The sequence below is a fragment of the Gigantopelta aegis genome, chromosome 4, assembly GCF_016097555.1.
Source record: "Gigantopelta aegis isolate Gae_Host chromosome 4, Gae_host_genome, whole genome shotgun sequence".
NCBI classification, from domain to species: Eukaryota; Metazoa; Mollusca; class Gastropoda; order Neomphalida; family Peltospiridae; genus Gigantopelta; species Gigantopelta aegis.
The window spans coordinates 65,128,109-65,149,585 of record NC_054702.1 but is presented as its reverse complement, the minus strand read 5'-3'; the positions used below and the strand labels follow the sequence as shown (position 1 = coordinate 65,149,585).

The window sequence follows — 21,477 nt, the reverse complement described above, 5'->3', positions numbered from 1 at the left end:
ACATATTGGAAAATTCAATAAGCTGGCCACCATTTTAGATTAGGCACATTTTCCCATGGACGATTTTTGTGGATTTCTATTGTTGTTCAAGGAACATCACTAAGATGAATTGTGAAGAAAAACATTCTATTGCAATTTGTTTTTGGTCCGACCATATTTTGACTAGACTATTGCGTAGATGTTAAACAGCATTATCAGCCAGAAGAATGTACCTGCAGTTCAAAACGAATCCTTTTGTCCTAATGCACGGGAAAGTATCCAGATGACATGTTTTAAATGCAAGATGTCTCAGTATTAGTGGTCGAATGCTGCCATGCTGCGTGATTCTGGTTTGTTTTTGATTGTTTTTTAAATATATGCTTAATTTTTCTTCACATATATCCATTTAATATCATTCATTGATCACATGGAAACAATTAAACAAGTCAATTGTAAGCCATTCAGTAAAACTTGACCTACTTATTACACAAAAGTAAGCCATCAACATTGTCTACCATCAACGTACTACAGTGCTCCCTAGACTGTTTTTGTTTGAATTTTCAGTGTGTTATATAACAGGTTCTCAAAACATTCCTGGAACATGAATACATTTCAGAATGAGGCCTGACAGTGGATCTCGAGTGTCATTGTCCGTGTAATGTATCACAGCTGAAGTATATTTCTCGTTCTAGACAGTGCACCACGACTGGTATATCAAAGCCCGTGGTATGTGCTATCCTATCTGTGGAATGGCGGATATAAAAGACCCCTTGCTACTAATGGAAAACATTTAGCTGGTTTTCTCTCTAAGACTATATGTCAAAATTACCAAATGTTTGACATCCAATAGCCGATGATTAATAGATCAATGTGCTCTAGTGGTATCGTTGAACAAAAGTAGGTTTCTATAGTCTTGGATGACGTTTGGTCACATCTGGAATGACGTTCCATTCCGCATCTCCGCTAGGTTAAAAATTATACATTAATGCCCAATCTGATTAAAATTAGCTCCACTGGTTAATAACTAGGCCTATTACCTGGTAAACCAGTAGAGCTAACTTCAATCAGATTGACTATTCTGATATTTTTTATTTACCACAGCTCCCTATACTGTGTTTTGAGGGTTTGATCAAAACATTTTTATTAGCTTTTGTTCAGTGATTTATTAACGCAGCCAGGATGTTATACTGGGGGAGGAGACACCCACTGTCTTTTACACGTGTTATGAGGTGACAGGCAAATATAAAAGGTGATGGGGAAAAAGAAGCGTGGTTGGGAGGGGCAAAGGGCCCATGCCACCTCCACCCACCCCCACCCCACCTGGCTACAATAAGCGCACCGATTTTGTACCCAGTGATCCATTTCCCTAACTGATGAAGTAGGGATATTTAACGTTCATTTATTCCAAGTGAGACAATTAAAAACACTCGCTTAATAAGGTCTCACTATACAGATGTCATCTGCCATTGAAACCCATGTTAAATTGCCCACTTTCAAACAAAGATTGCCAATAGAACGGGTTCTCATTGGCACTAACAACATATACCATTGCGAACATACATTATATAAGCATTTATTTATATCGATGCACAATATTACAAAATAACATGGGTAAAATACAGCCAGAAGGCTTACCATTAAACATACATATTGTTTTAATTCTTCACCATTTCCTAGAAGTGAATATGTGAACCATAACATGTGTCACAATTAGGAACTATAGTGGACCGTGATCAATGAACTCTCACCCGAAAGTGATCTGTGTAGTGAGACCTAAACCAAAAGAACAATGACGAGTTCTTTCCCTTCTAACCGAAAGCTAAGCTTAAAGGGACATACCCTAGTTTTTAAACACTAAGGAATATTTTTCACCTAGACCCTAGTTTCAACCCGTAAAAATGGAAACTGTTTTGTTAATTTACAAACCTGCAACACATTTGGATACAACAATGTGAAACAAGAGTCTGTGACGTTGAAATACCCTTAAAAATAGACAAAAACGCGACTCCATAACCGTTACTTCTCAGACGCACGTGCGTTTTTAAAAATATGAAGAAAAAAATGCATTTTGTGGTATTAGAACACCGGGATGACCAGAAACACATCGGTTGTTCAGAAATGGATAATCTAAGCAATACAATAGAAGTAACGTATTCTTTCGGTGGTCATAAACGGCTCTAATAGTGAAAACAATATGCCTTAGTCTTTAAAAACTAGGGCCTGTCCCTTTAAATAAGTATAACCGGCCTCGGTGGTGTCGTGGTTAAGCCATCAGACATAAGGCTGGTAGGTACAGGGTTCGCAGCCCGGTACCGGCTCCCACCAAGACCGAGTTTTGATGATTTCAATGGGCAAGTGTAAGACAACTACACTCTCCTCTCTCTCACTAACCACTAACCTAGACAGACAGCCCAGATAGCTGAGGTGGCAGCGTGCTTGAACCTTAATTGGATATAAGCACAAAAATATGCTGAAATGAAATAAAATGTTTGGCACCCAATGATCCATTTTAGTGACTGCTGGGGTGTCGATATTTAACGTCCATTCATTCCAAGGGAGACAATTAAGAACACTCGCTTAATAAACCAAAAGAACCATGACGAGTTCTTTCCCTTCTAATCGAAGAGCTCTAAGCTTATTTGTGTTCAGGAGTCTGAGCGCTAGCGAATAATTTGACTAGTACCATCGTCTTACATCGTATCATTTCCTCGAATGTTACGCGCAAAAAACAGAACATGCCTCTGGTTTAAGTATGCATGTAATACAAGGCGCTCATTATATTAAGGCAACCGCACGCTTTCTACGTCCGATTCACACCAGTAGGCCTATGCTTGCATCTGTATACACGTCTGTCTGTCTGTCCATTTGACCAATCGTCTGTCTCTCCGAGTATTCGTGCCTATAATATAGTCCAATTCAACTATTATGAGATGAGGGAACAGAGACGCAAGTTAACTGCAAAACTAAAAACAATTTATTGCTTTAAATAATTATTACATGTGGTATTAAAGAACAAATTAATTAGTATTAAAATAGAAACTAAATAATGAACATACCTGGAGATAAATCCAGTAATTTATGGTTTGCCCACACACAACCACAGATACGAGCACTGGTTGGGACCAATCTAATTAAAATTAGCTCCACTATTACATGTGAATCTAACAGCAGCCAGTTGGAGCTCATGTCCACCAATCAAAACCTTACTTGCAGAATCATGCCAGTGATTTAAAAATAATTTGAAAACATTCCGAATTATCCTGAGGGTATACAACATGTTTCGTGTGAATTACGAATGCCTTAAAACATGTTTTATTTTATAAAATAAATAATTTATAATGTAAAACTGAAGACTGATTTTTTATTTTTTTTTTTTTTTTTTTTATAAAATAAATAATTTGTAATGTAAAACTGAAGACTGATTTAGTTTTTAGTTTTTTTAATAAATAAATAATTTGTAATGTAATATTGAAGACTGATAACCCATCCCGTACGTATTGGTATGGTTCGCTGTACTGCGGCCACAAAAATAGACTCGCCCGATATTTTTAGAATTTGTATGCTCCCAAATAACGTTATAAAAGGCGAAGTGTGATTGGTCAATATTTAAATTATTATTTACAGACGAAATGTAACTTGGACACTGGAGACTACGCAGTGTTGTTAAAATTAAAATTAGTTCTGCTGGTTTAAATAAGGCATTCGTAATTCACACGAAACGTGTCGTATACCTTCAGGATAATTCGGAATGTTTTCAAATTATTTTTAAATCACTGGCATAATTCTGCAAGTAAGGTTTTGATTGGTGGATATGAGCTCCAACTGGCTGCTGTTAGATCCACGTGTAATAGTGGAGCTAATTTTAATTAGATTGGGTTGGGACGAACAAAAAACCCCCGAGTCCACTGAGAAAATAGATTCTGAGATCACACCTCTGGCGGAAGCTTCTTTTTTAATGCATTTTCTGGAAAAGTATGACCTGACCACTACCACCCCACCCACCCTCTCCTCCATCCTTAAACACTTTGCTCGCCACAGTCTAGACCCAGGAACGGCGGAGCGGGGAGTGGACTGACTCTGAATCAAAGATATTATTGGTAGTCAATTTTAAGGCAGAGATGAATATTATTTGTAGAATGCAGGAAACTGCATTTCAGGACATCTAGTTTGCCAAATTTTACAGGGGAGCATATCCCCGAACCCCCTAGAAACTTTGCTTTGCGCCCTCGATGCCAATGTCTACATGCTTCCGCCGTGCCTTTAGACCTCACCTCCAGCACACTTTTCTGCAAACGCGCCTTCTCTTCCACTGAGCTACATTCTTACGCATATTGACTAGGGATGGGGGAATGGGTATACATATAAACAATGATTGATAATATCAGTAGCATATATTTAAGTTTAATTTTTCTATCATTTTAAACCACCCCTAGTCAATGCGTATAACATGTTATTTTACAATAACTGTGATACAAACCATATATACAAGAAACCAGACTCTTAATATATACAAAAGGACATAATAAAAAACTACATAATATCTGACTTGTTCAGTAAACTGTACGTTTAACAATAAAACATTATAACATAAGACACAAAAGACGAAAACGGTTAAACGGCAAATAATTAGACCACAAATGCCCCAGATTAGTTAACAATATATATATATATATATATATATATATATATATATATATATATATATAAATGTATATATTGCACATTGGTCCTACGCTATTACTCAGAGTTTCACGCCCTTCGACGATCTTCAGATAGCTGACAATGGTGAATAGATTGCAGGGTTTTTATGTACTGCGGGTTGCGTGGTTTAAGCTTGCTGGTGTGACGGCATTTTGACATGAGCTCAGTCCCTTTGTTCAGATTATTTTTGTCTTTTGTTTGTAGGATGGCGAGCTTTTCCTCAATGCACAGATTGCATTGGCCGGAGTTTCGTTTGTACGTGTTCTACAAACAAAAGACAAAAATAATCTCAACAAAAGGACTGAGCTCATCTCAAAATGCCGTCACACCAGCAAGCTTAAAATATATATACAGCATTGCAATTTTCATCACAATCAATTCTTTGAACGTCTCCGATTGTGGGTTACGAAAACAAGTTGCTACTATGCATAAGATAAATGATCTTCAAATGAAGTCAGTTTTTGTCATACAAAACCCTCCCTTCTCGGAATTGGCCACTGGTGAAATCACAGGTTAAGTCCGAGATGGGCGTGCCTGAACCTTCACTGTATATGGGCACGTAAAAGAGTTCCCATCCCATGTCATACAAAACTATATAGTTGTGAATTTCCAGCGTACAAATATTAGCGGCGCTCCACATAAAACTACACCACATTTAATAATACAGGAATCCACACTAACTCTGAACATCGATTAATCCTGTTGCACAGGTCTGTCTCCATTTTACTTGTCCCGTCTGAAACAGTCGAGCAACATTTGAAGTTGTCTTCCACAAAGGACGCCATTCCATTGCACCCGCAAAGTAAAGGACAGATACGTACAGCTAAGTACAGCTATGCACATTTCACGACTATAATTATTTAGAACATATATGTTCTAATCAGTTAGTACTACAGACCGCGAAGTGCGTGATTAATAGAATCAGATACATCCTCAATACATTGATCTTTTTTCTTCTCTCTCTCTCTCTCGAAAAGACGCCATCGCACTGCTTCCGCAAAGATACGTACAGATACCCACGTGTTACTGGATGCCAGTGACAGAGTCATGGACAGTCGAAGATGTGCATGTGTGCGTGTGCGGGTGGAATTTGGAATACCATGTTGATGGAAGAACCTAAAGACTCTGCGATAAAGCGTTCTAGAAAAATTAGAAGCTTAATATAAAAATTTGTCTGCTCAGCCAAAATAATGAAGGTGATTGATTCAGTTATAATGGGTTGTGGAGACATCAGAAAAATGTGCGTCGTTAACGAAAATAGATACATACTAAATATATTGATTTATTTATCTTTTCAATAAAACGTGGATCTGTACGTGTTTGTGCGTATGTGGCAGTATTACAGACACGGACAGCAAAACTGTTAAACATAACACAGCATTAAATTCTGGAATAAATGATAATTTTGTTAATATCATTCTAATGTTTAGGTAACTTGTCTGGTAGAATAAGTTGTTGGAACGTTTTACTTATCCTACACCTACAACAACTTGTCCCAGACAATCGGACGGGTATTAACGTGCAGCTTTGCATTACTCTGCCGAATCATTTCTTATTTATAAGGATCTCCTTTTGTCCCATTCGGAACACAATGCCTCTAGGAGAAAAATTTGACGACTAAAATGTGTAGAGACCAAACGTCCAGACGCGTGTGCAGAGAGGGTTGGTAGGTGGGTGGGAGTCGAACCGCCCCAGCTCGAAGCAACAAATTTCTTTTGAATGTATTTTCCAGGGATGCCTGACCCGATCCCTCCATCACTAAAAACGTCGATCGCCAGTCTAGACCCAACCCTCCTGCACTACTTCCTGCATACGTGCCTGATGGTGTATACTATGTGATTACTGCGCCTAGAAATAATAACTAGTTTACACAAGTTAGAATCATTGTTTTAGTTTTTAAGGTATTTACAATGAAGAAAGTGTTCCTCATGGATCAAAAAGGAGACTCTTATTTATGTGAAATGACCCTGCCTCTTTGATCTGAGAGTAGATTCTGCAGAATTATTCACTGTTGAATGTTAAACATAACTGCAGCAATATCCCTCCTCCACAACAGGCGAGCTGGGTGTTACACCAATCCTGATGCTGGACGTATCGGAGTCGAACATCTTACCAGAAACACTATTGGTCAGTTCTGAAGCCATTGTGTAAAATGCCTGGTCAACGTTTGAAGCGTTTTTCGCACTGGTCTCCAAATACGGAATACCCAGTCCTTGTGCATATCTCTGTAAGTAAAGTTAGAAATGAGTTTACAAATAATATAATTAGTCAGAGCTGGACGGAGGGGACGCAATGTTTTAAAATGGTATCAACGGTATTCACATTTATACCAACACGCAGCATATTTTTCGAAGTCGAAGTTCGGGGATGGGGGTAAGTATCCCAAACACACACATACCCTGGATTAGCGCCTGAACATAACATACGTAACACACTCTTATTCATTTTGTTATCCGTCATCTTTTCAAGAACGACAAAAATAGTAATGGTGTCTCATTTTAATTAGACTTATGTTTTACATTAAAGCCGCACGCCCTAGTTCCATCCAGCGAAAATAAATTATAATTTGGTTAATCTACAAACCTGTAACACACTTAGATCACGTTTTTATCAAATGGAGTGAAAAAGCAGGTTTTATATCCATAAATACCATGGGAATCCCCATGTCCCAATTGCTTGAAATAATTTTGAAAGTTAGTATTCTGATGTTACCGGTAGATGTCTCTCGAAGCACAACAATGCCTACGTCACGACAAATTTCACAGAGTGCACACAGACTTGGGGTGCGTTCCTTTCACCTCTCCTGGACATGTTCCAACTGTTCTGTCCTGGTTGTATCCCCTCTCCAGATATTGTAAGACTTAGCAAAATTATTGGTTTTAAGGGTTTGTAACGTTTTGTATTGAGATACTTACTTGTCTGAACTTTATTGTTTCTGAAAATGTTCACGAACTGTGAAGAAAAATCTCACAAATGAACAACAAGCAAACGACAACAAATCGGATGTTGATTGCGCGAACCGTGCACGAGAAAACAAACCGAACCAAAATGATAACGGTCACGTAGTATACCAACGTCTGTGACATTGAAATGGGAATATCCCCTCTAAAAATAGATTAGACCTTGTCTGCTCAACGTTTTTTTCTCAGAGGCCCGTGGCATTTTATGAAATACGAAAAATGCATTTTGTGGTATCACAAACACCAGGATTACCAGGATTACCAAAAAACACTTCAGGTGAATGGAAATGTATATTCTAAATAATAAACGGTAAAGTAAAGTGCAAGTTTATTTGTGAAAAATGGGTTTAATAGCGAAAAACAACGTCGTAATGGTTAACAACTAGGGCGTGTCCCTTTAATTAATATAATAATACTGAAGCATACTTTCCTGGGAACACATATTAGTTTTCTGGTCTGACTGTTCAAAGCAATGTTAAGTGACAAAGAGTAGCTATGTGGTGGTTTTACAATCGTCTGACTAGAAGAGTACTCAACTGTTTGCCGAATGTTTACAGTTTGGCTGACAGACGTTATTCATAACCCTACCTCTACTGCTATACCTAACCGTCTGTTAGCAAAATCTCCAACCATGCGTCACTGAACTGAAAGTGGGTTCTTTTACAGAGATTTTTTTCTCTGTTTATTTGTAAAAAAAAAAAAATATATATTAATTTTGTTGACAACAAGAGTGCCGGACGGACAACGCCATACTATAATATGTCCGGTCAATGACGGGCGTACCGAGACCGCCAGTGAAACATTAGTCATCTAATGCCTGTGAGTCTTGTGTGAGTCTTGTGTGTGGCATATGATGCCTTACTGCAGTCTGACTCAAATTCCTTGGCGTCAGGGTCAGGATAATCTTTGATCAATGTGCGTGTACCCATCATCAAAGTTCATGCACGGTCACTACGGGTCCGGTTTCTGACAATGCCAGCCTCTGGAACCGGGATTGAGGGTCAAATTATTTTACTTAACAACTGGATATCACTAAATTATATGGATGCAGTATGTAGCACAATATCCTTCGCATGTCATTATAAAACGAAACATTACATACCTCTGCAGTTGCATAGCCAACTTGTCGCTTGGTCCCTTCGTCACATTTATTACCCACTAGTAACAGCTTCACAGAATCGTCTATACGTTGATGAAGGTCATTCAGCCAGAGACACTGTACGTTCATAAAGGTAGTCTAGAAAAACAAACAAAGCAAAATTACCCACATTGACAGAGGCAACCGGCCTCGGTGATGTAGTGGCTGGTAGATACTGGGTTCACATCCCGGTACTGGCTCCCATCTTGAGCATGTTATAACGACTCGGTGGATAAATGTAAGGCCACCACACCAATTTCTCTCTCACTAACCACTAACCCACTGTGCTAGACAGACAGTCCAAATAACTGAGGTGTGTGCCCAGGACAGCGTGATTGAACCTTAATTGGATATAAGCACGAAAATCATAAATTCACGACAAGGGCATCAAACTGATTTGGATGCTAGTCGTACTACTTGAGCCGTCTCTCACTTCAGTCCAAGTTCAATATTTTTAACATGCTCATATCCCCACAAGAGTTTCGAGCATGTCTATCACGGGTCCCCGTCTCTGGATAGCCAGTGTCCCGACCCAGGACAGATCTCACTTCAGGCGAACTATGATCATCAGGGATAAGTAATTCACACCAACTGGTTAATAATTCAATCGGTTGTAATATATATGTGTATTTAGGAAGGAAGTTTAAAAAATATCAAACACATAAAATATTTCTCACCTGGCGGGTAATATCAAACACTAAAATAATCCCGTGAGCGCCATGAAAAACGGAACTGGAGAACGCTCGAAATCTCTCTTGGCCTGCCGTGTCCCACTGAAAGCCGAAAACAATAATATGTGCACTAAAATTAAATATCTCACATTTAGACACACGAAATACAAGAACAGACCCTACTGACTATCGTACGAATTGATCATAATGTAAGTGAGAAATTCCAGTGACACTAATTATTAAAGACTCATTGGTTGTTACTGGTGTCCATGGTGATTTTAGTTACGCATCTTTTTCAGATTCAACAATGTCTTGCATGCTTCGGGCTAAATTAGCATGTTTACATGGTGATTCACTGTGGTTGAGAAAATAAGTTGTGGGTGGTTATCTGCATATATAGTAGTGTAGAGCCAGAGATACAGATGCAACTTGACAGGATTAATGACTGGTTGCATATTAATGCATCAGGCAGATTCCAACTGAACGGTACACTCTGCTAGCTTGACAGAACACAGGTACATTGTGAAACAGTTATTTGTAATTATATTTTACGTTTTTAATGTTAAAAGTGTCCCGTTTTTATAATACATGTGAAAAATGCAGTAATATAAATGAGAAACAGTTTGTATTTTTAATGATTTTTTTGCATATATTTATGTAAAGTAATGTTTGTTTTTCTGGTTTGTTTGTTTGTTTTTGTTGTTGTTGTTGTTTTGTGTGTGTGTGGGGGGGGGGGGGGGGGTTGTTTAACGACACCACTGGAGCACATTGATTTATCATTCATCGGCTACTGAATGTCAAAGGAAGTGTTTAAAGAGCTCTTCTGTATTATTTTTCGTTGCTTATTTAGCTGCAACGAGGCTTTCATGCATATTGTACTCGATGTGTTGTCCTTTCAAAATATAATGTTTTGTTCTAAGTACTGCAAGGTGCGAGCAGCAAAAAGAGACGTAATGGAAGAATTACATTTAAAAATGAAGACAGCTACTTTTGTCGTAAACTTATACCCATTTTCCTGTAGTTCCAGTTTTCAAATCGAGAACTTTAAAGTGACAGTCCCTAGGTTTTTTTTAAACACTACGACGTATTTCTCACTGTTAGAGCCGGGTTGTTTTTTGTCATTTAAATTAGAATTTAATTACATTTTATTGCTTAGAATATCCATTTCCGTACATCCGAAGTGTTTCTAATCATCCTGGTTTTTGTAATACCCCAAAATACCTTTTATCATAATTTTAAAAACGCAAATAAAACATTTCCTTCCTTCCTTTGTGGGGTATCGTTAAACATTCATTCATTCAACACAAACGCTACAAGAAAAACTATTTCACTCTATCAGAAACCAGAGGACTATTTCGGATAGGGGTATCGGGTTTGTACTTGGGGCGTTTGGACTAATCTCCAATATACAAGTTTAATATCGTGAGTGCCCTCGAAGATGATTATACTAAAATCTGTGGCATCACATTTAAGAAATCGTATGTATAGCCGACTAGACACAGTATGCATCGACCGTTTGGTCATCGGAATAAAGCTAGAGGACTCGAACTATTTTAACAGGTGAATGAAGTTGAAGTGCGGTTACAACTTACTATCACTAATTTCACTTTGTGCCTTCCAACTTCTATGGTTTTTATTTTCTGAAAATAATTATTTGAAACTCGTTAAAAAACAAAACAAACGTAGACATATCCATAACATGATAACAATACAGAACTTTATGAAAGTGATAAAAAATGGTATGACATTCGAACTCGATTATTGCTTTGTTTTTAATTTGTTGTATTTCAATAAATATTTTTACCAAATCATCAGAGGTGCTGGAAACGTAGATCTATGTAGTTCGCATGGTAACAATAAATTGCTTCCTTGACAATACAGTTACTACACACACACAGAGAGAGAGGGAGGGAGAGAGAGAGAGAGAGAGAGAGAGAAGAGAGAGAGAGAGAGAGAGAGAGAGAGAGAGAGAGAGAGAGAGAGAGAGAGAGAGAGAGAGAGAGAGAGAGAGAGAGAGAGAGAGAGAGAGAGAGAGAGAGAGGAGGGGACACAGCAGGCACGTGTGCAGGCATTTTAGCGGGTGGGGTCTAGGCGGTGGTGAGGGTTGAGACATGCTCCCCTAGAAAATGTATTAAAAAAAATAAGAAAATTTACTTGAGCGGAAGGGGAGGGTGGTCGATCTAAAAAAACCCACCAAAATACACCCCCCCCCCCAAAAAAAAAAAAAAAAAAAAAACCAACCCAAAAAACCAAACAGTACCCTGCACATGCATTTGCAGAGAATGGAGAGGGAGAGCGGTGCTAATATTAAAGATGGTGATGTTGACAAAGTTTATCACAAATGTTAGTTTTGAAAGATACATGAGATTCCGTTCACCTTACCCAGTCTATTGTTGTGATCTGGTAATGCTCGTTAAATGTGTTGTCCTGAAAAAGATGATAACAGTATATCAGTCAACCAACAGACATCGAAAAATGCAATCCGACCATGTACATGTTACCAAAACCTACAGACCTGGTAACCTGGTACAAAACATTTATATTACCATTAGTATTCTTTTATATATAAAATCCATTCACAGCTGTACTGGTGCATTGTTACTGATTTAAATTCAGGGCCGTACCCTCCGGGGGCAGGGGTGTGTGGCAGTTGCCCCCCTGAGAATCTCATTTTGTTCTTTTTTTTTAACTCCAGAAAATAGCATACACATCTCAGGGTTTAATTTGTATAGTGTTTCATTTATTTATAAAAAGTAGTGCCCCCCCCCCCCCCCATGGATTTTGATCAGAGTACGGCCCTGAAATTACTGTTAGCACTGTACTGATACTGTATGTGTATTTAAATAACACTCAGTTGATCAAAATATAGGTGGTGTAGTTTTAAGTTAATAAGATTTGGAGGAGAACGAAGTACTGTTCTCGACTTTCTTGACATGTAGTAACCTCCTGGTAACCTGAACAACCGTTCTCGACTGATTTCAATGCCTGAACCAACCAACCAACCGAGTGATCAATCAGTAGACCTACCAACCATCCGTCCAACCAATCCATCCACCAATCTGTCGATCGACAGATCGATCAATTAATCCATCCTACCATCTGTCTATCAGTTATGATGGCTATACAAGCAAAGCGTCTTCCACAAATACAAAACGTTCTTGTTGCTAGGGGATATATTTTTAAAGAATTGTTTTAAACAGGGAAAATGCAATGTAAATTGCAGTGTCACTTCAAATTGTAATGTAATGTAATGTAATGAAAAATGTAATGTAAAGTAATGAAAAATGTAATGTAATCATATGTAATCCTATTTCAAATTGCACTTACTGTAAATCGTAGCAACAGGGACGACTTCCCAACACTTGGATCGCCAATAACAACGAGCTTGAACATGTAGTCACTGAAATATTAATATTTTCATATTATTATTTAGTTGCAGCAGCAGCAGTAGTAGCAGCAGCAGCAGCAGAAGCAGCAGCAGCAGTAGTAGTAGTAGTAATAGTTATAGTAAAAACCATTATAGTTGTTTTATTATATTTAAAGAGTAAAGTTTTAAGAAGATAACTGTCGTCTGATATTTAAGTGTTTTATTATGTCAAGATCTCTAAATGTGTAGACCTATCAATTAATCAAGCCAAGTTAAAAACAAATCTTTTAAAAACTTGGAAAAGTATGCTGTTTTGTGGCTGAACGCTATTTTTAACGCACTTTTTTCATAATGAATATACATGTATGTCTAAAATTATAAAATAATATTGGGTTAATATAACTTTTTGTGCGTAATTTTTTTCTAATGAAAAAAACTTTAAAATATTACGTCTCCATCCTGTTAAAACTTCGCCTTTTTAAAGTTTGAAACAGAAATGACTTCATGGGGCCTGCGGAGCGGGATGTAGCCCAGTGGTACAGCGCTCGCTCGATGCGCGGTCGGTGTGGGATCGATCCCCGTCGGTGGGCCCATTGGGCTATGTCTCGTTCCAGCCAGTGCACTGCGACTGGTATATCAAAGGCCGTGGTATGTACCACCCTGTCTGTGGGATGGTGCATATAAAAGATCCCTTGCTGTTAATCGAAAAGAGTAGCCCATGAAGTGGCGACAGCGGGTTTCCTCTCTCAATATCTATGTCTTCCTTAACCATACGTCTGACGCCATATAACCGTAAATAAAATGTGTTGAGTGCGTCGTTAAATAAAACATTTCTTTCTTTCGTGGGGCCTGTTTATCGTGTCGTTTTCATAGTTAAACATGCATTACCAAGTGACATATTTTGAAACTTTTTACATTGGTTTGTTATATACTGAACAAAAAAAGAAACTTCCGATTTGTACATATAGTATTTGTTGTGTTAAAGAATTCATTGTGTAATGAAATTATATAGGTAGTATTAGCCTTGAGCTGTATTATCAGGATTCATGAATTTTATCGATTATTTTTGCACTGTTAATCGTCAACAACGTGAAATTCAATTTGCACGTTCATGCATGGTTCGACATGTCCCGTGTAGTATTCGGTCAATTTGTTTTACTTGTCTTACTGACATTGTTGTCAAGTAAACGAAAACACTTCAACATTTGTAACAAAATTAACGTTTTTTACATTGTAGCATTTTTAGTATGCCGAGAATACCCAATAATTTACGCGAACGGGCGATTGGCATGCTTGATGCTGGCATGTCGACAGAAGACGTTGCAAGACATGCTGGGAGTTCTAGTCGAGCGATACGAAATCTTCGCGTAAGATTTCGAACGACAGGAAGCACCAACGACTTGCCACGTCGTGGACGTCCGCGTGTTACAACGCGTGGTCAAGACCGCTATATCATGAACACGCATTTGCGCAATCGATTCCAAACTGCCACTGCTACTGCCGCTAACACACCTGGGCTTCGTAATAACCGAATCAGTGGGCAAACTGTTCGTAATCGTCTGCGGGAGAATGGTTTACATGCACGACGTCCTTACGTCGGATGCGTTTTAATACAACGTCATCGTCTAAATCGTCTTAATTGGGCACGTGTAAACACTCGTTGGATACGGCGACGCTGGAATACCGTTCTTTTTTCGGATGAATCCAGATTTTCTTTACAACGTGGTGATGGCAGGGTGCGCGTCTACCGTAGGAGAAATGAACGGTATGCTGACTGTTGTGTTCTTGAACGAGATCGTTTCGGGGGTGGGGGTTGTGGCATGGTCTGGGCAGCCATTGCCCATGGTTATCGTTCACCACTAGTCGTCATTGATGGCAATTTAAATGCTCAACGTTACCGCAATGACATTCTCGCTCATCACGTCATTCCTCTGTTCCATAACAACGCCAACATCTCGATTTTTCAGCATGATAATGCCACCTCTCATACAGCTAGAGACACTGTAAATTTTCTTAGGACAAATAACATTGATTTCATTGATGACTGGCCCGCTAAAAGTCCTGATCTCAACCACATCGAGCATGTCTGGGATAGTCTGGACAGACGATTGAGGCGTCGTCCCAACCCACCCGCTAACGTCAACAAACTTCGTCAAGCGCTCATTCAGGAATGGAACAATATTCCACAGGCAGAAATCAACACTTTAGTCAATTCTATGCGCCTGCGATGCACTGCAGTGGTCAATTCAAGAGGTGGTCATACCCGTTATTAAGTAGTTTTTTTTTTTTTTAACCCCTACCACACTTGGTCAAAATTCCTCCCAGTTTCTGTTAACCTATGGCCATGATTTTTGCACCAAACGATGCATCATGGAACACTCTTTAAACGCATATATAACAATTATTCCCCCGGTTTGTTTTCATCAAGTTATGTTCAAGCAAAGTTAGCGGAAGTTTCTTATTTTGTTCAGTATATATACTCTTCAAAAAAAAAGAAACTTGACATTGATTTTCAAAGTTTAATTAAAACAAAAAACCTGGTAGACATGATACACACAACCAAAGATCAAGACATCATGGGAAGGGGATTACTATGTACATGTCCGAAATAGTATCTCTGGGAATCCACCTGAAACATGTACACAGGCGTATGTGTGACATAGGGGTGGGCAAAATGTCGGTATCGGTTATGACCACCACGAGCCCTGATGACAGCTTGACAACGTCGACGCATAGAAGCAATCAAACGTTGCACAACACGTTGTGGAATGTTCTGCCACTCATGCTGCAGTGCCGTAAGGCGTTGCGGAAGTGTCTGTAATGGTGGATTCCTCCGGCGCACACGCTGATCCAGTGCATCCCATATATATTCTATTGGATTTAAATCCGGCGAACGGGCAGGCCAAGGCAATGTCTGGACGTTGTGGCGCTGCAGAAACTCCTGACTAACACGTGCAACATGTGGTCTGGCATTGCCATGTTGAAACATTCCACCGTTGACGTTCATGAATGACGTGATACTGCAGGATCTCGTCTCGATATCTGATGCCCGTCAGTGCACCTGTCACACGCACAAGAGCCGTCTTACCACCATGGTGGATTCCTGCCCACACCATGACACTGACACCACCAAAACGGTCGACTTGTTGCACGCAGTTTGTAGCATAACGTTCCCCTCGACGTCTATAGACATGTATGCGTCCATCAGCACGTGACAGGAGAAAAAGACTCATCTGAGAATAAAACAGTCCTCCACCTGGCATGTGTCTATCTCACCCTCCGCTAAGTGACGTGGGGTCAAAACGTTACATCGCACTGGTCTTCTAGAGAAAATGCCTACCTCCCTCAGCCGATTACGAACTGTCTGGTCAGAAATTCTGCGTAGTCCAGGGATTTGTGTCTTTGTGGTTGGTGCTGTTGTGGTTCAATTTCGAAGATAACAAAGTAAATGATTGGACCAACAAATGGGGACTCCAGCTCAACCAAACAAAAACATTTCAACCCTCTTTTCCCTCTGTACTCAAAGGGAGAAAGTGAATCTAAAACTTGAAGACCAGCCAGTGCCACAATCAGATACACCAACTTTCCTTGTACTGACACTAGATACACGGCTGATATGGAAATCTCACATCGATGCCACAGAGGCAAGAGCTGTCTGGAAACTGTCATTAATGAAGAAACTGGCTGGGACTAACTGGAGTGTCAACTCCAAGATCCTCAAGCAGGTATACACCGGAACTATAAGACCTACAATGGAATATGCCTCTCCAACATGGATAACTGCTTCAAAAGCAAACAGGAATAAGTTGGATAAAGTGCAGAATAATCCTTGGTGTTATGAAGAGCACTCCAATCAGAGAGAGAAAAAAACAGACCTTCGTCACACACCCTACATCAAAAGCTCTAAAGAAAAAAAGAAATGTTTTATTTAACGACGCACTCAACACATTGTATTTACGGTTATATGGCATCAGCCATATGGTTACGGCCAAAAGCTCTAAGACATGACAAAAACAGACTAAAAAGGCAGTCTCAACCACTATCTGAAGAACCTGCAAAAAATGCATACTAATGAACTCATGCAAAATGCCAGTCAATATGAAGAGCTTTCTCCAAATGTCAGGTCACCAACACACCATCTCCCAGAAATCAAATTGGATGTTCCAGGACTTACAACAAAGGGGGAGCAATCACCATCTCAACATCTAAAATGATAGACAGGCGTTATTCAAAGACAACCTGGTTTCATGCATTCACAGATGGCTCTGTGGAGAATGCTATACGAAAATGTGGAAGTGGAAGTGGAGCATACATCAGTAATCCAGATGGCTCCTCGACCCCCCCCCCCCCCCCCCCCCCCCCCCCCCCCCCCCCCCGCCATTCCAGTTGGTCAGTTAAGCTCCAACTACAGAGCAGAATTGCAGGCCTGATTGCCGCGACAGAGCTTCTGATAGAGAAAGTAAAGAAACAAAATACAGTGCTTTTAACAGACTCCTTGTCAGCTCTCCAGTCACTTTCATCAGGACCCTCAGAACTTGTGATTAGACAACTGCAAGAAAACTGAATGCTCTTAATCAAATCTGCAGTGGATCCCTGCACTTGTAGGAGTTGCAGGCAACGAAAAGGCCGACCGACTGGCCAAAGCAGGCAGCTGCCTCCCACAACCCAACTCTTCCATATCATACAGTGAAGCCAAGACAATCCTAAAGCGAAAATTCAAATGTGATTGGAAGACGAGGAATGGTGGATACAGCCCTGGCTGTGACAGCATTAACCAACTAGACAGAAAAGAACAAACTTTAATCTTCCATCTTCACACTGGACATTGTGGCCTAAAGAAGCACTTAAAAAGGATAGGACTTACCGAGGTGGCCCAATTTGAATGTGGTGCTGAAGAGCAAACACCGGAACACGTTCTACAAACCTGCCCGCACCTAGAAGAAATCCGACAGAAAGTTTGGACGGAAGACACGTCCCTCAACACCAAACTCTAGGGACCTGTCGACGACCTCCGGAAGACGGCAAACTTCATCGCCACATCCGGATTACTGATATGACGGCTGTAAAAAGATTGAACGCAGAAGAAGAAGATGAAGCACCCAGATGTATCAATCTGGAGCGGCGGTCATTAACACTTTGAGTGGTGTTGTACTGTGCCCATAAAGCAGAGATGGTCTGTCTGGAGACTCCAAAGTGCCTTGCCACAGCATGTTGAGTGCCCCTGCTTGCAATCTCCCAATGGCATTATTGCGTTGAGCTGACGTCAATTTTGGCTTTATTGCGTTACCTACAGTGTAGTTATGCGGTCTGTTTGAATCACCAACGGAGGGTTCGGCATGCAAAGTTACAGAACTGCATGATGCACGTGCTTCTCTGAGGGTTGCGCTCTTTGCGTTTCAGTACAAACGTCGACTATGACTACGTTTATGCGAATCGAACGTGTTTTCTAGTGTTTTTGAATCACCATTCGCTCACTTACTTGATTGTCTTTACGATGTCTTTGATTCTGTAAAAATAATCCGTTAGCATTATTTTTACCAATGTCAAGTTTCTTTCTTTCTTTTTTTAAAAGTATATATGCAGTTTTACGTATCAGCCATTGTTCAACCAGCGCAGCTACCCGGTGTTAAACACAACTGTTGTTAAACTTGGCATATAAGTAAGCCACACTTTTCTATTTGCAGCAAGGCAACCTTTACATATATTTCTCCAGTCATAACACAGTATACTTCTACATTCGATAAACCAATGGACAAACACCCGTTGGAACGGGGAAAAAACATCACATATTTTATGATAAGACTAAGTAAGGATAAAACCTATGACTAGGGGCAGCTAATACGGTTGTGTTAATGCTGACGTACAAATTCTTTCCAGCTGGATTAAAAAAAAAGTTTATGTTATGAAAATATTGACGTGTCCTAACTTGTTTTAAGTGGCATAAACACGGTGCGAATTAGTGCAGGGCGCTCATCAAGTCAATACTTTTCTTATGTCCGTTCGGACTCTAGTCTGTCCCACAGAGATCGCATTTTTTTCTTCTTCATATTATATAATTTACTACAAGTTATTTATTTCCGAGCCGATTAATTTGTAAATTTTCTAAACACTTTTACTTTTCTTCTTACGTCAAACCAAACTGAAATTATTTACAAAACAACATGTTAATAGAATTATGGGACGGACAATACTATAGATGAGAATCATGGCATTAACAATGTACGTGACATGGAAATAATTACACAAAACAGCTGGCAGCTGCTGTTTGACATTTTCGGGACGCATTAACAGTCAAACACGGTAATACATTTACTTACTAATCAGCTGATATAGAGACTGAGCGTTCGTCAAATTCCCCTGGCATGTTTCATAAAGCATACGTGTATATATCACGGTACGGAAGCAGGTCACTTTGACATTCTGACACTGGTCACTGGTAAAAGTATTGTAATGGCGGTCTCCTCTATCAAAATTCCGTACGAACAGAGCACGGACTGGAAGTCAAGAAACACTCAAACATGGAACCAGTTGATCAGTCATTTCTAGAAGTACGCAGATTAACCAAATACTGTAATTCGAACCATGACACAGCTTAAATAGTCACAATACATAAATACAAAATGCCGTCGCTGTATTACGATAGGGGATTTCCTCATTCTATAAATAACATTTTAACTCGTGACACGCATGCGCTTTAGAGTCGCGAATGAGTACTGTATCGATCGAGCTAACAGTAACATTGGCGTAGCAGTAATTTTATAATGGGGTGGGGGAGAGGGGCGAGGGGCACCCACATTAGGAGGGGACACTTGCACTATTTGTTTTTACACGGGTGATCGGTAAATACAAAAGGTGGTGGTAGAAAAATAGGTGTGATGGGGGGGGGGGGGGGGTCCCCATCCCCCAACCATCTACGCAAGTGCTAGTGAAATAAACATAACACTGTAATTAAACATTATTAGACTTTGTTGAAATCGTATGTTGTAAATTAATCTACAGGCACGCAGGAAATATATTTGGAGGGTGCACAATCTGTAGCAATCTAATTACAATTAGCTCCACTATTACATGTGGGGTAGGCCTAGTAGAGCTATAATTTTATCTTTATATAGAGTAGGACAAACAAGAGACAAAAACACGTAAACAAATTTCTTTTGTTTTATTTAACGACACCAGTAGAGCACATTGATTTATTAATCATCGGCTACTGGATGTGAAACATTTGGTATATTTGACACAATATCATAGTCTCAGAGAGGTAACCCGTTTATATTTGTCCATTAGTAGCAAGGGATCTTTTATAGGCACCATTCCACAGACAGGATATCACATACCATGGCCTTTGATATACCAGTTGTGGTGCACTGGCTGGAACGAGAAACAGCCCAACGGGCCCACCGACTGGGATCGATCCCAGACCACTCGAGGCGAGCGCTTTACAACTGGGATCGTTTAGAAAATGAACTAACATGCACTACTAGAATATGACAGTTGTTCGTCGAAATACCAAGAGATCACAGGGCTTCTGGATTATTATTTTTTTTATATCCACTAGCCATGGGATCAGTGAGTTTAAAAATGTACTAGCCACGATTAAAAATTCACTAGCCCTACTTTACTTAAATTAATATAATTTTACTAAATAATAGTAATAATTAGGTGTGTCACCTAGAGGGAGATAGAGCTTAAAAACAATAACATTGGGGGTTGAGGTAGGGTCAGGATATTAAGATTTACAAAACAGATTTAGCTGCAACATTTGACCCCAAAACATTCACTAGCCATCGGGCATGGCAATAGTAGTTATTTACTAGCCCAACATTGAATATCACTAGCCATGGGAGTGGGGCTACCATAATCTAAAAGCCCTGGATCAAGATATTACTACATGCTACCCACTAACATTAAAGAAATCCATTAGCAATCTGATTAAAATTAGCTCTACTGGGTCTACCCTGATAGATGTAACAGCATTGCGTGGACTCCCATGTCCAGGTGACATTTCATCTATAAATAAATTCAAATATCGACCAATTACACTTCGCCGTTTATAGCGTTATTCGGGAGCATACAAATTCTAAAAATATCGGACAAGACTAGTTATGTAATAGGCGAACTTGTTGGTCTATTTCAACATTAAAAAAACGGGGGGGGGGGGGGGGGCAGTAATAAACTCTGGATTGTATACTAGTATAAACAGATTTTATGGCTATATCATCACGGGTTTTTTTCCGTCTTGAAACGAATTTTATATAAAATTTTATATTGAAATTAGTTTCCGGCATACTTCGTAATTCACCCGAATCATTTCGTATACCCTCGGCATAATCCCGAATGTTTTCAAATTCTTTTTAAATCACTGGCATGATTTTGCAAGTCAAAGTTTTGATTGGTCGAATGAAATGTCAACTGGACATGAGTTCCAACGGGCTGCTGTTAGATGCATATGTAATAGTGGAGCTAATTTTAATTAGATTGATCCATTAGCCACTAACATTAAAGAAATCCATTCGGAATTGGTGTTGGGGTTGGGGTACGCAATCCCCTGTGTATATGTGTAACGTCAATTTTAAGCCTCTGCACACGTAGTCTAGATATGCATATAATGTGTTAATAATTGATGGTAATATAAGTATATATTTTGTATTTCTTAAATGTATA

At 39.5% G+C, this 21,477-nt stretch overlaps 1 protein-coding gene across 2 annotated transcripts; it reads right to left on the bottom strand.

The window, feature by feature from the left end:
• Window positions 1-5,625: 5,625 nt before the first annotated feature.
• Window positions 5,626-19,451, bottom strand: LOC121370937 (ras-related protein Rab-1A-like). Of its 2 annotated transcripts, XM_041496483.1 has the most exons (7): window positions 19,134-19,451; window positions 12,777-12,849; window positions 11,832-11,876; window positions 11,042-11,089; window positions 9,456-9,551; window positions 8,743-8,877; window positions 5,626-6,905 (listed from the first exon to the last, which is right to left on the bottom strand). In XM_041496483.1, exons 1-7 carry the CDS (start codon window positions 19,178-19,180, stop codon window positions 6,699-6,701), a joined length of 651 nt encoding a protein of 216 aa, XP_041352417.1. In that variant the 5' UTR covers window positions 19,181-19,451; the 3' UTR covers window positions 5,626-6,698. The 2 variants fall into 2 exon arrangements, with proteins under 2 accessions (XP_041352417.1, XP_041352418.1); XM_041496484.1 differs by lacking the exon at window positions 11,042-11,089.
• Window positions 19,452-21,477: the final 2,026 nt, after the last annotated feature.

What these genes read in the sequence shown, in the direction of transcription:
- LOC121370937 (XM_041496483.1), bottom strand. Translation starts at nt 19,180, where the DNA reads ATGCCAGGGGAATTTGACGAACGCTCAGTCTCTATATCAGCTGATTA. An exon ending in AGATCACAACAATAGACTGG is followed by an intron (nt 11,090 to 11,831) that starts GTAAGGTGAACG and finishes AATTATTTTCAG; the next exon opens with AAAATAAAAACCATAGAAGT. An exon ending in ACAAAGTGAAATTAGTGATA is followed by an intron (nt 9,552 to 11,041) that starts GTAAGTTGTAAC and finishes TTCGGCTTTCAG; the next exon opens with TGGGACACGGCAGGCCAAGA.